This window comes from Spermophilus citellus (genome assembly GCF_964194105.1).
Source record: "Spermophilus citellus genome assembly, chromosome: 3".
NCBI lineage: Eukaryota > Metazoa > Chordata > Mammalia > Rodentia > Sciuridae > Spermophilus > Spermophilus citellus.
Window position 1 is genome coordinate 172,279,499 of NC_138184.1, and position 16,626 is coordinate 172,296,124.

Consider the following 16,626-nt stretch of genomic DNA (forward strand, 5'->3'; position numbering starts at 1 on the left):
AATCCCCTGGAACCTTACAGACTATGAGAAACTGACGAACTGTCAAATCTCATATCCTTTGAAGTCTGGCAGATTTCTAATTTTGTCGAATTGCCAGAACATACTAGAACAGGGTCAAGAGAAACAGAGAATACTGAGTTTGTTTGTTTTGTCAAAACCTCTGAAGAAAGAATAATGCCCTGGGATCTTGGCAGCAGTTGTGACTCCCAGTTGATTGCAGGTGCTTTAAGTCTCCTGGGGGTATGCTATTTGATTGTAAAGTTTAGGAGACCATTCTTGGCATGGATAGTCATAGCACATATTTCTGTAATGAAGCTCTTAATTTTTCCAGGTTTCATGGGGCTTGCTTTTCCACAAGGTGCTAAGAGATTGTCTCCTTAATTCTGCTAGAGGAATTCCTTAGTTCCCTGTCCTACGACTCTGTAAAATAATTGTAAGCCTGAGACCCTTTGTGATCTTCATTATAGACCTTTTTGTCCATTTTTTTCCACTTCTAACCTGGAGTATTGGATGATATTAATGACTTTCTGAGCAGTAGGGCCAAAAGATAAAGGGTCCAAATTTCAGGATTTGAATGTTCCACCGTCCCATACAGGAGATTTCAAAGTTTTGCTGCAGCAAAAACCAATGATTAAGGCCATTTTGGAAAGGAATCCTCTGTTGCCTCCCTTGCAACCCATGAACATAACCTTATCCCTGGAGAAGAGATGGAGTTATTGAAGTCTCATGCTTTGATAATTATTATTGAATGACTTCATCTTGGAAACAAAATAGATATCAATGTTGAATTTTCAAAAAATCGTTGTTATGTGGTGCCAACACATCTAATCCATCTTTGGTATTATGAGTCAGTATGTGTCAACAGCTACTGAAATCAGTTTTCGTTTAGCAGTTTTGGGGTGGAGTCTATCAACTGATAAAAATGATTAATGAGACTATTGTATAAACAACATTTTGTAACTAGTTAGAAAGTTTAGTGATTCAAAGTAAATATTTAAGATCAGAAAAGATCCATGAGAGAGTAATTCAGTGTTTGCTGTTTGGGATCATAAACTCAACATTTTTTTTAATTTTAATTTTTTGTATCAGGGATTGAATCCATTGGCAAGCCTAACCACTGAGCAACATCCCCAGCGCCCCCCCCCCTTTTTTAAGTTTTAAAGATAGTTATCTAGGGCCTTGCTAAGTTGCTGAGGCTGGCTTTGAACTTTTGATCCTCCTGTCTCAGCCTCCCAAGCTACTAGGATTACAGGCATGTGCCACCACACCCAGATTTTCTTATACTCTAGAGAGAATAAAATACAGGCTGTCCAAAGGCCATAGACCACTCTGGGGGAGGAAGACTCAGACAGACTGTGGCTGAATGAAGTAGGTCTTTCTGGATCTTTCTCATAAGGACTGTGTGTGGATTGTGTCACTGGAGCTCGTCTTCTGGACCTTTGTGACCTGAGTTTCTATGTAGGTCTATAGTAGTTCCAAGGGTTTCCGTTTCTAGCACAGATAGTTCAGTGCACAAGACTGAGAACTCTGAACTGCCAACTCCCACTTACATTTTGCCAGTAGCACCACATGGACACAACTACTTGACTTCCTAAACATGACTCCCACTGAAAGTCAAATAAACAGCAATGAATCTTGCTCTCCTAGTCTCCCAACTATGAAGCAGTTCACAATCTGTCCAACATGGCTGCTCTTCCAACTCCTTATTCCTTGAGTCCTCTTGTCTACCTTCCTGTATATGTGTAAATCAAGACAAAATTGTTACTAATGATCAAATAGAAAAGAAAAATCACAAGCTTATAATATAAAATAATGAGTAATAAGAGATCAAAACATACTGGATATTAAAGGAAAGAGAAACATGTAATTTTCAATATCTAAGCCGCCAGGGCAAGTTTGAAGTTCTCATAAAGAAGGGGCCCTGAAAGGATAACGAGGGAAGTGGAGATTCTAGTATTTCTCCTGCTGCTGATATCCCATGAAAAAAACACTGTCAGATACCTTTGTAGTCACCAAAGAACATGACATTTATCCAAGCTGTATCTTTAAAAGTCATAGTACTGCCATTTGCAAGATACCAGAAAATCAGGTACAAGCCAGGCAGAAAAGACATAAGACAGCAGATGAAGCTGGCCATTTCTCTTGTGCAGTTATAAATACAATTGCTATGATTTGGTTATGAGGTATCTCTAAAAAGCTCCTGTATTGACACAGGACTGTGAAATGATTGGATTGTAAGAGCTATAACCTAACGAGTCTATCCTAGTATAAATGGACTGGGTGGTAACTGTAGGCAGGTGTGGCATGGTTAGAGGAGGTGGGTCACCGAGGGCATACTCTGTAAAGACACATATTCCCTGTAGCCCCTTGTCCCCCGCTGCCCCAAGCTTCCTGACCTCACCATGAACTAAGCAGCTTTCCTCTGGCCTTCTCCCCATGATGTGCTGCCTCATCTTGTGCCCAGAGCAATGGAGTTGAACATCTATGAACTGAGACCTCTGAAACCATGTGCCCCAAATAAACTTTGCATCCTCTAAGTTGTTCTTGTTGAGCATTTTGGTCACAGTGATGTGAACACTGACTAAAACAGAAATTGGTACCAAGAAGTGAAGCTGTTGCTGTGACTAACCTGACCATGTGGTTCAGAACCCTTTGGAGCTGGCTTGTGGGAGAAGTTTTAAGAAGTTGAGAGATACAAGCTGAAAAATATTTAAAATGTTGTAAGTGGAGTTTAACGGGTGATTCTGGTGGGAATTCAGAAGACCAGAATGCTGACAAGAATGAGGATTATACTCATGAGGGCTCTAGGGGAGTTAAACTAGAGGCCACTCATATTATATTCTGGCAAAGAAGTTGTCCACATTTTTCACATGTCCTGAGACTGTGTGAGGCCAAATTTAAAAGTGATGGGCTAACTAATCTGGCAGAGGAAATTTCAAGGCAGCACAATATTCAGTCAGTAGCATGGATATTGCTGGCAGCTTTTAGCCTGGTTTACAGCAAGAATCAAGAGCAGAAAACAGGGCTAAAGGATTTTAAAATTTACCGTTTGGCTAGAAAAGTGCATGTAGAGTTGGGTCCAAGGAAAGTGTGCTTATTGAAGAGATTAAATCTCCTACAGAGATGCTAAGTATTTTGTGCAGAGATAATAAGAAAGATGCCTCAGAGCATCTCAGGCCCACTACAGGCTCCAGGATATACAAAAGAAGATTCCTTTGAGAAGAGATCATGGGGGCATCCTACTTGCCCAGGAGAGCCTAGGAAGTTATTGCCTCATACTGAGTCACACAGGACTCAGAGGGCACTGTAACCATAGACCAGAGCATCACCAATGTGGTGCCAGTTCTTCAGGAAGGCAGGATGCCAAAGTAAAAAGTCATGGAGACTATCAATGAAATTTCAAAGGCAGGCCTGGGAGGCCAGGCAAAGTGTAGCAGGTCAGAGTCCCTTCAAGCTGTCCCTGAGAGAGATATGCATGAAGCTGTGAAGGTAAATCTGAAGCTGGAATGGAGACCCCAGGAATTAAGAGATGCCAGTAACATGAACTGTCTACCAAGAAAAGCTGCTGGCTATGGAGAGTCAGGCTAGAAGAGAGAACACATTTGTGCTGAAACTGACAAGACCAAAGGGGTGGGGCTGTCCAAGCCCTTTGGAGAATACATCTCCTACTCATGTGTCCCAGATGCTGTATATGGAATTAGGGGACCTGTTTGCCTGGCTGGGTTTCAGTCTTACTTTGGCCCCTTCTTTCCATGCCCCCATTCCTCCTTTTTGGAATTGGAATGTTTACCCTGTGACACTGTATATTGGATATATGTAACTTGTTTCTTATTTTTACAGAGTCTAACTCAAGAATTTTTCTTCAGTCTCAGAAGGAGACTTTGGACTTGGACTTTTGAGGAATGCTGACACTGTTGAGACTATGGAACTCTTAGAGATGGACTAAATCTATTTTGCATTGTGAGATAGACATGAAATTTTGGGGGTCAGGGGCAGAATATTATGCTTTGGATATGAGATGTCCCCCCAAAGTCCCTATGTTAAGGTAGAAATGTGAAATTATTGGATTATGAGAACTGTAACCTAATCAGTTCATCATATTATGAATGGACTAGGTAGAAACTGTAGGCAAGTGGGGCATGGCTGGAGGAGGTGGATCACTAGGGGTGTGCCCTGGAAGGGTGTGTCTGCTCTGTGGCCCCTTACCCACCACTTTCTGATCCCATCGTGAGCTGAGATGTTTTCCCCTGCTGGGCCCTTCCTCAATGATGTGCTGCCTTACTTGGGCCCAGAGCAATGGAGTCAGCTGTCTGAAGAGAGAGACCTCTGAAACTGAGCCCCAAATAAACTTTCCCTCTTCTAAGTTGTTCTTGTCAGGTATTTTAGTCATAGCAACACAAAAGCTCAGTAAAGCATACAACCCACTGCATTTTGGTTCTGGAGTGTTTTTTTTTTTTAAACATGTCTGTCTGTATTAGAGATATTTTTTTCATAATTAACAAAAGATAGGAGGGGTTATGTTTTGGTTTAGAGAAAGTTGACAGTTTATCTAAGTCTAAATCTTTTCCTCCTCTCCAAACCACAAGATTTCCAGAGAGAACAAATAAAACTGCACAAGACTCATATATTCTTCATGACTAAGAGATAGAGAATACTACAACTTTCAAATTACCTGTAAATAAAGTAAAATTAGAAACAAATTCCAACAGAGTTTCCTTAGCCTGCCTTCAGCTGCCACAATCCTGTAGACTGTGTGGGAGAAGGGAAGCTTTAAAGACTTACCTAAAAGGCTAATGTGAAGGGAGCTTAGAAGAAACACACTCAGAATCAGGTTTTCTATTTTTTTTTTTTTTTTTGTATGGGGATTGAACCCAGGGGCACTTAACCACTGAGCCACATCCTCAACTCTTTTTATTTTTTATTTTGAGACAAGGTCTCACTAAGTTGCTCTGGCTTTGCTATGTTGCTGAGGCTAGCTTTGCATTCAGGATCCTTTTACCTTGGCCTCCCAAGCCACTGGGATTAAGGTGTGTGCCACCACACCCAGCAGAATCACTTTTTTATAGGAAAAAAATTGAACTTTTTTCTGTACATACACATATCACTCTCAATAATTCCAACACCTAACACCAGATGTGTGGTTTTTGCACACACGGATCAATTCTCAGCTGAGTTCCATAATGTAACTTAATTGTTTTTTAAAAAATATTTTCAGTTGTAGTTAGACACAATTTCTTTATTTGATTTGATTATTTATTTCTTGTTTGTTTTAGTGTGGTGCTGAGAATCGAATCCTGTGCCTCACATGTGCTAGGCAAATATTCTACCACTGAGCCACAACCCCAGCCCCACAATGTAACTTAATTCTGATACTTAACTAGAATCAGTGTAAATCCCACAGTTTAAGAACCCAATCCCCACTTCAGTTGCCAATTGCAAGTCTCAGGTTGTCACCGTATATCTGATGGATCAGATACAAATGGGGTTCACACAATCACTTTCTGAGATTTGCTAGGACAGCTCGGAGAACTCAAGGAGACCCATTTACCTGATTTTTATATAATAAGGGATATGATAAAGGACAGAGATGAGCAACCAGATGAAGAGGTACATAGGAAAGACCTGGAAGGTCCTGAGTGCAGGAGCTTCTGTCCCCATAGAGTTGGGGCATATATCACCAACTCTATGAATATGTTCATCAACCTGGAAGTTTTCCAAACCCCATAGTTCAGGGATATTTTTTTAACATAGCCATGATCAGTTATTAGCTCAATCTCAAGCTCCTTCCCCTTTCCCAGAGGATGGGAGTTGAGGTTAAAGTGGTAAGCTTCTAATTATGGTTTGGCCTTTCTGGTGACCAGCCCCCAACAAGGAACCATAAGTTCCTCTAGGAGTTCTGTGGAAACAAATATTAGAACAAATGATGAGTACCCTTATTGCTCAGGAGGTTACAAAGGGTTTAGGTGAGCTGTACCAGGATATGGAGACAAAGACCACATTTATATATTATAAATCACACATTCATAGGAAAAGAAAGTACAACAATAAATGCCAAAATGGGACTTGGTAGCTCATAAGTTCTGCTTGGCTATGGAAAAGTTCCTGAAAAATGGGGGTACCACCAACCTCCCAGGCAGCCAAGTCAGATGAACGGACATCATTTTAACCACCTCTTCACCTTCATCCCACATCCAAAATATCACTAATTCCATGATTTTTTTTCTATTTAAATGTCCTCTTGTGTTCAGTTGCCATCTTCTCTTCCCTGGGTAATAACCCTCTTAGCTTACATTTACCTTCATTGTTGATGCTTTCTTTTCTTCCCCTTGCCCTTCAATCAATCTTCCATGTTATTTACTTAAAAGATTTTCTGACAGATAAACTCCCTGGCATTCCCATGCTGGATTAGGTACCTCATTTGAATCCTTCCATAACTTTCTACATGCTTTTATCACAACATAATGACTAAAGGAGTCACTTTGGAATTAGACATTTTATACTGTAGGTTATGTGCTTACTTATTTCATGTCTTGGGGAAACATTTCTAACTTCTATGAACCTAGTCTTTAAAATGTAATTAAAAGTATTACTAACTCATAAGGTAGATAATTGATACATAGAAAATACAACAAAGCCTAATATGTAGTAGATGCTAAATTAATGTTAGTTTGAAATTGCCACATGATATTAGATTTTTCTTCTTATAAATGTGCCTAGCCCACTAAAGCTTGCCTCATCACTTACAAAAATCTATAATGATTTTGGTTCTTTTTACAAATATAGATGATTTCAGCATCTACTACATAGAAAGTCCAATAAAAAAAATGCTCAGGTCAATCACTGAACAAGAGAGTACATTTTCACAAAATTAATTAATCTGAAATGAGACCGTTTTAGATGGTCTTACACGAGGACATTAGAGGGGCCTGATCATCTAAATTATTTCTAATTTGGTAATTGCAAATAATATCCTACTTTACTAAGGACACTTAAGAAATTTCTGAATGGACATGACCAAAGTACCTGAACTCTGGAGCAGTCACAGACCCCCACTTATTGAGCATAGCCCACCAGGCTGCACTTTAGAGAGCACAAAGGTCGTGTGCTTGCCAGCCCTTCTGCAGTGCTGGCCAACACTGGATGCCCCAAAATGAGTCAATTATTTCTTTGAAGAGCATACTCCAAATTATCCTTTTGTGAAGAGCACTGGCTGTTGAGATTACCTGTGTTTTACTAAGTATAAATAATTAAACTATTATACTAACAATTTTTTAAAACTTACTAATATATGTTGGTTACTATATAGAACAATAACAACAGTAATACACACTTACTCTGTGTCAGGAATCATACCAAGTACTTAGATATTTTATATCATTTAATACAACCTAAAGAATATTTTTAAATTATACTCATTTTTATGAATGAGGAATCTTAAGACCCAGGGAAAGAAAGTAACTTACCCAAAGTCACACAGCCCAACAGAGCCAAAGTTGCAAAGTCCTGTCTGACTCTAAACCAGAGAGTGGCAATTATAACTTGTGAGGCAAACCTGGTCTGCCATCTATTTTTGTATGGCCTACATGCCAAGAATGGATTTTATATTTTTAAATGGTTGGAAAATAACAAAAGAATATTTAATAACATGTGTAAATTACATAAAGCTAAATTTCAGTGTCCATAAATAAAGTTCCAGTGTCCATAAACAAAGTTTTATTGGAAAACAGACCCTCATTTTTTTTCCACATTGTCTATGGCTGTTCCCACACAATAGCAGCAAAGCTGAACAGTTGTGACAGAGACTATGTGGCTTGCAAAGTCTAGAATATAAGCTACCTGGTCCTGAACAGAAAAACATTACAGAAAGGTTAACAAAAAAAATCCATCTCCCACTCTAGTATGCTAACTCCTATCTGTTTCACAACTGTAGTCACTATAACAGTGACGAACTATTGTGAGGCTAAGTACATTGCATAAGATCATGTGGCCATGTGGAAGGCAGAATCAGTATAAAAATCAAGACTTCAGTCAGCAGAGACCAATCCCCTATATTACATCATTATCTTTGCCTTAAGAAAGTCAATCCACACACTCCCATAGAAAATAGAGTCTTGTAATTTAAGTGGATGATTATTTTTGAAATTAAAGATAATTCATTAACAAACTAATTTTTAAATTTTTTCTTTGAGTGCTGACCACCATTTACTGGTTTTAGCCTTAAAAGCAAACACATGCACACACACACACACACACACACACACACACACACACAATACACATACATTTATTTACATATATATACACACACATACATTTATATATGTGTATATATATACACACATGTATATATATTACAGAATACAATCTTATAGCATCTCTAAACACAATTTTGATGCAAAAAACATACATTGACATATGTATGTTATGTAATATATACTAAGATATATAGATACACTTAATTCACACACTTATTAAACATATAGTTTTACATTTGCTTATGTATTTACATGTAAACACATATAATCAAACATGAAGTGCCTATACATTTAATTTATACATACTAAACAATAGGTACACATTTATGTATGCATTTACATATAAACATGCATGTATGCACACTTTTTTTCAAGATGACATTCTTTTATTAGATTGCAAAAGAGAACACTTCCATTTGTCCCAAATCCCAAAATAAAGCAATTATAAACTCAGAAAATTGTGAGACAATTCTAGTCTCACTACATCAGGCTTTAACTTCATCCACATCTTTGTTATACATTCAGTATACAGAAAGTGTGGATTTGAATATTATGCACACTTTTCACAGCATATATGTGTTAGTGTTTTTGGTGGGTCACATGAAACCTGATTTTTTTGCTTCCTAATTCCCCCTTTTAACTGCCTCAACCTACTAACACTGAAATAATCAGAAAGTTTTGTCTATTTGCAAGATTTTCACCCACAGATACTCTGCATAAAGAAAAACATATATCTTCATATGAATGAATATTACATTGCTGTTATTAATAGTATACTTTATTCTTAAAAAAAAAACAAGAAGTGTGAACTAGATGAAGGAAATATAAAAAGTAACCAGAGTACATAATTGGATTTATTCCATTGATTCTATCATAGTAATCTAATACAGAACTTGCAGTTTATCTGTCTTGTAACACTTCCATTTAAACTTATTTCTCTGCCAAACTTGACATTCTATTATTTAATATTATAAAATGCTCAAAAAATGTTTCTTGAGAAATGCTTGATTACAGTTATATCAAACATTTCTTCCAAAGTTGCATTTCAAGAGCACCAAATAATTTTAATTTAACGTAATCATTGAACACATAATATTTTCAGAAAAGAACCAAAGCTGGAGAAAATAATTAAAGCCAGATCCTAAAAGTCAATACATCTGAGGCCCCAGACACATAATCTGCAAGAGCTGTAGCTTCCAGTAAAACTCCAAAATGAGGTAATTTTTTTATTATTATGTTTACTCTTACAAAACCTAACTAGAGTAAAAATCTTTTCATTTCTCATTAAAATAGGTTTTCAATGTCTTATGCTAAAAAGAGTCTCCCCTACCTTTTATGAGTAGAGAGAAAAAATTTCTGATAAATTATTAATAACCTAAACATCTAATTTAATTGCTATGTTTTGCTCCTTTACTCTCTCTTTATAAATCCAGATAATAAGTTGTGAAATTGGCAAAAGTCACTTTCTCCTCCCCTTTCTTTCTCTGTTCCCTTTTTGAGACTAAATTCAGCTAGAGGAGGGAAAAAGGAAAATTATTACTTTTAGCATGCCAGGAGTGTGAACCTTGGAAGAGTTAAAACTGGCTAAAAACCATCAATAACCACATACACACACATACATACACACATACACACACACACACACCACTTCAAAAACAGAGAGGAGAAAAAGAGGAATGAGAGATGGTGAAAACAAAATTTCCTTTTCATGAACTTGAACAAAATAGCTGATTTGATGTAACTAATAATTGAGTAATTATGTATTTTCATTTTCCTGTATTCCATGCACTTTTAAAAAATTTATCTCTTTTAGATTACTGAAATTAAATACATACAATTTATTTATTTATTTATTTGTTTGTTTTTTTATTTATTTTGGTGCTGGGGATCCAACTCAGGGCATTGTGCATGCAAGGCAAGCCCTCTACCAACTGAGCTATATCCCCAGCCATAAATACATACAAATTTTTAAAAGGTCAAATTTTATTCAAACTATTTTATTTTATTCATTCATTATTTATAGAATACCTGTAATATACCTGCAACTATATTAACTACTGGAACTACAAACTCAAATAAGAGATGATCTTTTCTCTCAAGGAACTTAGAATCCTGTTGTAGAAATTGGTTTCTCAACCTCAGTATTATTGACATGAGGGTTAACTCATTCTTTGTCATAGGGAGTTCTCTTGTATACTATATGATGTTAATATCACCTCTGGCCCATGGATAGATGAATGAATAATGGATATGTGGATAGATGGATAGATGCGGAGGTGAGCTAATGGATTAATGGATAATTAGGTAGGCAGATAAATGGATAGGTAGGTTAATGTATAGATGGATGAATATATAGGTGGATAAATAGAGGAAAAGTGGATGGCTAGGTGGATGGGAGGCTGGATGGGGACACATTATATACATGTACTGAACTATTGTTCTGTACCTCATAAATATGTACAAATATTATGTGCCCTTTAAAAACGAGAAAGTGAGCTAGGGTGTAGTTGAATGGTAGAGTGCTTGCCTAGCATGTATGAGACCCTGGGTTCAATTTCTAGAATCACACACACACACACACACACACACACACACACATACATACACGGAAAAGAAAAGAAAAAGGTAAGAAGAAAGGAGCTGAGAAGAAGACAACAAGTTCTCCATAGTCTTGCTTTCTGGTTGTTGACTAGGGTGCAATTTCCTGAATAGGTGTAGATTGACTGACCTGGGACCAGAAAGAACATATGTAAGGATTGGAAACTTATGTCCAATTCATGATCAGTATAATTCCACAGCATGTATAACCACAAGAATGGGATCCTGTTTAGAATAAGCTATTCTCCATGTATGTATGTCAAAATACACTCTGCTGTCATGTATATCTAAAAAAAAAAAATTTAAAAAAACTAGGAATGGGGCTGGGGTTCTGGCTCAGTGGTAGAGTGTTGCCTGGCACATGTGAGGCACAGGGTTCAATCCTCAACACCACATAAAAATAAATAAATAAAATAAGTATTGTGTCTGTCTACAGCTAAACATTATTTTTTTTAAAAAAAAAACTAGGAATGGAATCACCATTTAAAAGAAAAAAAAAGAAGAAGAAGAAAGCAGAATACTCTACTTGTGGGATCCATCCCTTTATCTCTGAAGAAAGTTCCTTCCTCCCTTTTTTCCTTTTTTTCCTAAGTCCCTCAATGTTCATGGTTAGCCTCAGGTTCTCCTATGTGGCAAGGTCTTTTAAACTCTCAAGACTCATTTATTTGGAGTTCCCAGTGTCTTTAACAATTTCCATATGCCTCAGCTATCGGTTTCGTCCCTGTTCCACACATGCATGACACTGTTTTGGTGTTTTTTAATCTTAACAACCCAGTAAGATGCTGAATGTGCTGAAAATGACACTGTGGTTGCTCACAATGCCTACTTTATGACTTCCTGTACATCTCTCAGGACCAGGTCTAGGAAATTGATCTTTCTCATAAATTATTGAAGTATCATTTGAGCACATAAACATTTATCCTACTCAATTACTTACCTTATGCTGTCCATTCTGATAAAGAATGCTACCAACTATTTTGAGTAACTTAAGTTTCAAATTGTTAGGTACCTGGTATAGGTTTTTCAAAGTCGCCCAATATTCATGGTTAGATTACTTAACATTTTTATTCTATTGAGCCCTCTCTCTACATGAGAAGACTTTTTAACACAGAGCAGTTCCATCACTCTCCAAATGAAATGTCTCTATTTATCTGAGTCTGACATGAGGAGGAAAGAGAAAAATGAGAAAACAAAGCCTCTCAGTCATGTTGGGCTGGAAGACCCAACAAAGAGCCCAGAGTTGATCTTGGCTCAACCATAATCACATATGTGTTGTTCAATTTCTCACCCACTTCTTTTATCTACTCTGACCTACAAAGTTTATTCAATTTATTCTTAGTTTTCTATCACAGTTCTTTAACAGAAGACCTTAATTATCATACCTGAATTCCAAGATCCGTGATTTTATAACACTCAGATAAAGAAAGTTCCTTAAGTTTCTTATGTCTGGAAAGCATTATCAAACCCTGAAAATATAAAGATCATTTTAGATTATAATTTAGTATGGAAGGTATATTTTTAATAACTATTTGTGCAAATTAACAGCATTTTTAAAAATTATGCAAGCAAAAAGAATTTATTTTCTGTTATATTTCTCTATATTTGACAAAACAAACTCAATTTGGATAAAAAGATTATTGAATAGTGTTTCTTTAATATTTTCTCTCTGATATTTTGCAAAAAGTGCTGCAGAATTCCAGGGCCAGAAAACTCCTTAGGAAGTTATTACATTGCTGTTTTCAGACAGATGTTATCGGAATCAATATAAACAACTCTTTCTTTATCTTGAAGACACTTTATGTGGCTAATGAATCTGTTTGTCAGTAAGTCCTTATTCGTTCCAAACCTACAAATCTCAAAATCTTTAGCTAATTTTATGATTCTTAATCCCTTGAAGAGAAAGGGAATAGATCTTTATATAAAGGCCTACTGACAGATAATCTCTCACTAATAGCCCACTTCTTTTTCAGTTTTAATACATTGTTTCTTTTTATGGAATACAAAATAGATTGCACTTTTCAGCTCTTACATTTTTAATAAGTGATTGTATTGTCCTTTCTCAGGACTTTCCCCCCTAAACTGATAGGCACAACCCTCAGATGTAAGAATTGACAAATGTGGCTTATAGATGCCATCTTCCTGTTTTGCTTTCAGGATCTTGTTACTTTTATAATTCCATAAAATAACATCCTCAGTCAGTGTGTGTCTGTCTGTCTCCCCCCCACCCCCCCACCCCGGAATCTATGATTCCAGAGTCAGTTAGCAGAGAAAATGCTAGAAATGGCTATAGATTTGTCCTTTTATTTGTATTTCTGGTTTACATTTTATTGATTTTAAATGCAACATTTGGGTCATAATTGAATATGGAGTCTGCAAATATTAGATTTTTTTTTCTCCTTTGGGCCCCTTCATTTAAAGAAAGGAGGAAAAAAAAGTCCAAACTAAAGGAAAAAGTGTTAGATTTAAGCCACTGTTTAAACTGTGATTTGTAATTTTGTTTGATGGTTCTGTACACCACCCCAAAATAAAATCACTCTGTTCATTCTTTTAATTTTATTGTGACTGTGGATTCTTTTGCTAGGAACATATTATGTTTTCTGCCTCCTTGTTTCAAAACAAAGAATGATCAAACCCTGTGGAGCTATTGAATGTGGTCTGGGTTCCAGATGTGGAAGATATTTTATTCATGTTAGAAGAATTGGAAGAGCTTAGATATTTCCCCAATTAAAAAAAAAAACAATAGTTTAAATGAAAATATCAAGTAAGAGATGCAAAGTTTGTCTCTTTGCCTTATAGTTGATAGTAGCCAAGTGTGTTTTATTATCCTATGGAAACTTTATCCTATGGAATTAAACCTAACATTTTCATTTAGACTTTACTTTCATGTAGACAAGTTAGAATTTTTAAAGATTGGCTGAAAATGACATGCACTTGCTAAATATGCCATTTATCATCCTGTGAAATCTTTACAATTTTATCAGAATTATTAAAGTATTAAAACAAAATGCCATGTTTAATCATAATTGTTCACTAAAACATATTTTCCCTTTTTTATTTAACACAGTTGCCACAGAATTCCTTTTAGGGGGGAAACTATTGGCCTTGTTGATATTACTGCTTGTTTTGCTTTGCTTTACTTTGTTTAATTTGATTCCTGGTGCCAAGGTTTTACTTCTGGAAGGAATGGACAGAGTAGAATGGGAAGACAATGGGAGGAAAGAGGATCCAGCAAGATGGAGTGACTGGGTCTCAGTGGGCAAAGGCAGGTTGATGCCCACTTCCAGGGAAATCGAGGCATCATTGTAATATAAGTCTTCCTTGGTCTCCAGAAGTTAGTCCAATACCTGAGACCTTTTGCAGGAAGGTTTTTGCTTTATTTTCTCAAAGAGTAAAAGGAGGCTAAATTTCATAATCAGGTAAGGAACCATAGAGGAAAGTGGCTAGTGTGGTGGTCTGGTGATGTCAGGAGCAGTGCAGATTGTGTGAGAATGCAAGGCTCCAGAGATTCCCAGAAATCCTGGGGAGCTCTCTGTTCCTTCAAAGCCATGGAATCAAGGTAACTGAATCTGAGAGATGTAGAAGTCAGATGCAAAAATGGCTTATATTTTAGCTCTAGTATCAGGTTCACTGAGGGGAGCGTCAAGACAAAAGGCTCAAAAGAATACAGGCACCAAGTTGAAAAGCCTTGTACACTATTCTAAGAAATCTGGACTTCACCCTATGCAACAGAGATAAACAGAACTTTCCCTTTCCACGGGAAATGACATACAGTGACCATAACCTAAGAATAGATAAATGTTTAAAGAGATGTACAGGGACCATACAGCAGGGTGCAATTGCTTCCAGTTGGAAGGAAAAAGTAGTGGACTAGAAAAGACTTTTAAAGAGGAAGGACAGTTTGAGTTAAGACTATGATTCTGACAAGCAAGCAAAATAATGGGAACAGTGTTTTCAGACTGAGGAAATGGCATGAACAGAGACTTCATTTGGAAAGTGTGAGTTGTTTGGAAGTAGTTCAGTTTGGGGTCATTGGGATTAGTGGGAGGGAATATGGAATACATGCACACAAGACATTTGGGAACAGAAAAATCCTTGAATATTACACTTTTCCCCCAAGTTTACATCTGGAATTGTTTAGCTAATCTAGTCAACACAGCAATGAATTAGTTACCAAATGTTGAAATGGTATGTATACGTGTGTATATATATACTATGTGGCTGAGGTATGATATCCTGGTTTAGGATATCACCAATATAAACATAAAATATCCTTCCCTCAACTCTTTATTTTGAAAATATTCAAATTTACAGGAAGGTTCAAAGAAAGGTACAATAAATATCTATATATACTTTACTTAAATTCACCAACTATAAACATTTTGCCATAATTTGGTTGATGACTTTGTGTATGAACATATTTTTATTCATGTGTGTGAATATAATTTTATTCTTATACATATATATACCTATTTTCTTTTATATATTTAAGTTGTAATTCTCCAAATCTTTGGAAAATAAGTTTCATATATTATGATGCTTTGCCCTAAATATTCTGTATGCATCTTCTTAGGAATTTTTCTTTGTAACTGTATAGAATCATATATATACATGCATATATATGTGACCAATATGTATACACATATGTAGTTATGTATACACACATGTATATATTATATACATACATATACATATATATGTATGACATATATATACATATATATTATATTATATAGATATAGATATCACTCTCACACCAAAGAAAAATAATAGTAATAACTTAAAGTTAATAAAGGTAAATATTCACCTTTTATTTCCTAGGACCTAGTCATAGTTCATACATTTTATTTGGTTGTTATGTCTCTTTATTTCTTTAGCTTTCTTTCTTTTCTTTTCCCTTAAATTTTGTCTTTTAAGACATTGACATTTTTGAAAAGCCCAGGCCAGTTGTTAGAATGTGCCATACTCTAGATTTGTGTCCAATTGTTACTTATGATTAGATTCAAGGTAAACTTTTTTTTTTTTCAAAAACCACGTAAGTGCTATGGCATCCTATTGGAAGGCACAGGTCAGTTTGCCCCACTATTGGTGATGCCACTGGATACTTGGTTCGGAAGGTGACTACTAGATCTCTTCATGGAAGTATTTCTCCTAATTTATTTAATAAATAATCTGTGGTGTGATTCTTTGCAACTTCAAGGATACTATTTTCCCCAAATCTTTCAGACAATTATGTTAATATTCACTGTTGATTCTTGCCTAAATCAATTATAACACTGAGAGTTGCCAAATGCTAATTTTAAATCCTATTTTTCATTCTACATTTATTTGCTGATATTTATTTAAACATTCTTCTTTATCGTCATTTCCCCTGTTGAATGTTTTTGGAGGTGTTTTGAGTAAAACAAAATTATTCCAGACATAACACTAACCATTCCAATAATTTTTTGTGTACCTATTAATAACTTTTTTTTGGTGCTGGGAACTGAACCCAGGGCCTTCAGCATGTTATGCATATGTTCTACCACTGAGCTACATTCCTAGTCATCTTTTAATTTTCCCAAATTCCTGTTGGGGAATTTACAAAACGTAGTTATTATTTTGATTGGTATGATTACGTTACCTATTGGCAAAAGATGATACACTAATAAAAATAAAAGCAACAATACCCTGTCCCACTATAAGACTGAACATTTGACCATAATTCAAAAACAAACCATGTTTTGTATACAGAATTTAAGTGGATAAAACCTTGTTAAACAGAGCTTAACATTCT

General features: G+C 36.0%; 1 protein-coding gene across 1 annotated transcript in view; it reads right to left on the reverse strand.

The window, feature by feature from the left end:
• FBXL13 (F-box and leucine rich repeat protein 13) overlaps nucleotides 1-16,626 on the reverse strand; it is a gene marked incomplete at its 5' end in the record, with an annotated part of 221,317 nt that overhangs the window by 28,769 nt on the left and 175,922 nt on the right. Inside the window, one exon of the mRNA XM_081283294.1 lies at nucleotides 12,236-12,319. Coding sequence (XP_081139420.1) covers nucleotides 12,236-12,319 — 84 coding nt within the window. The remainder of the gene's footprint in view (nucleotides 1-12,235; nucleotides 12,320-16,626) is intronic.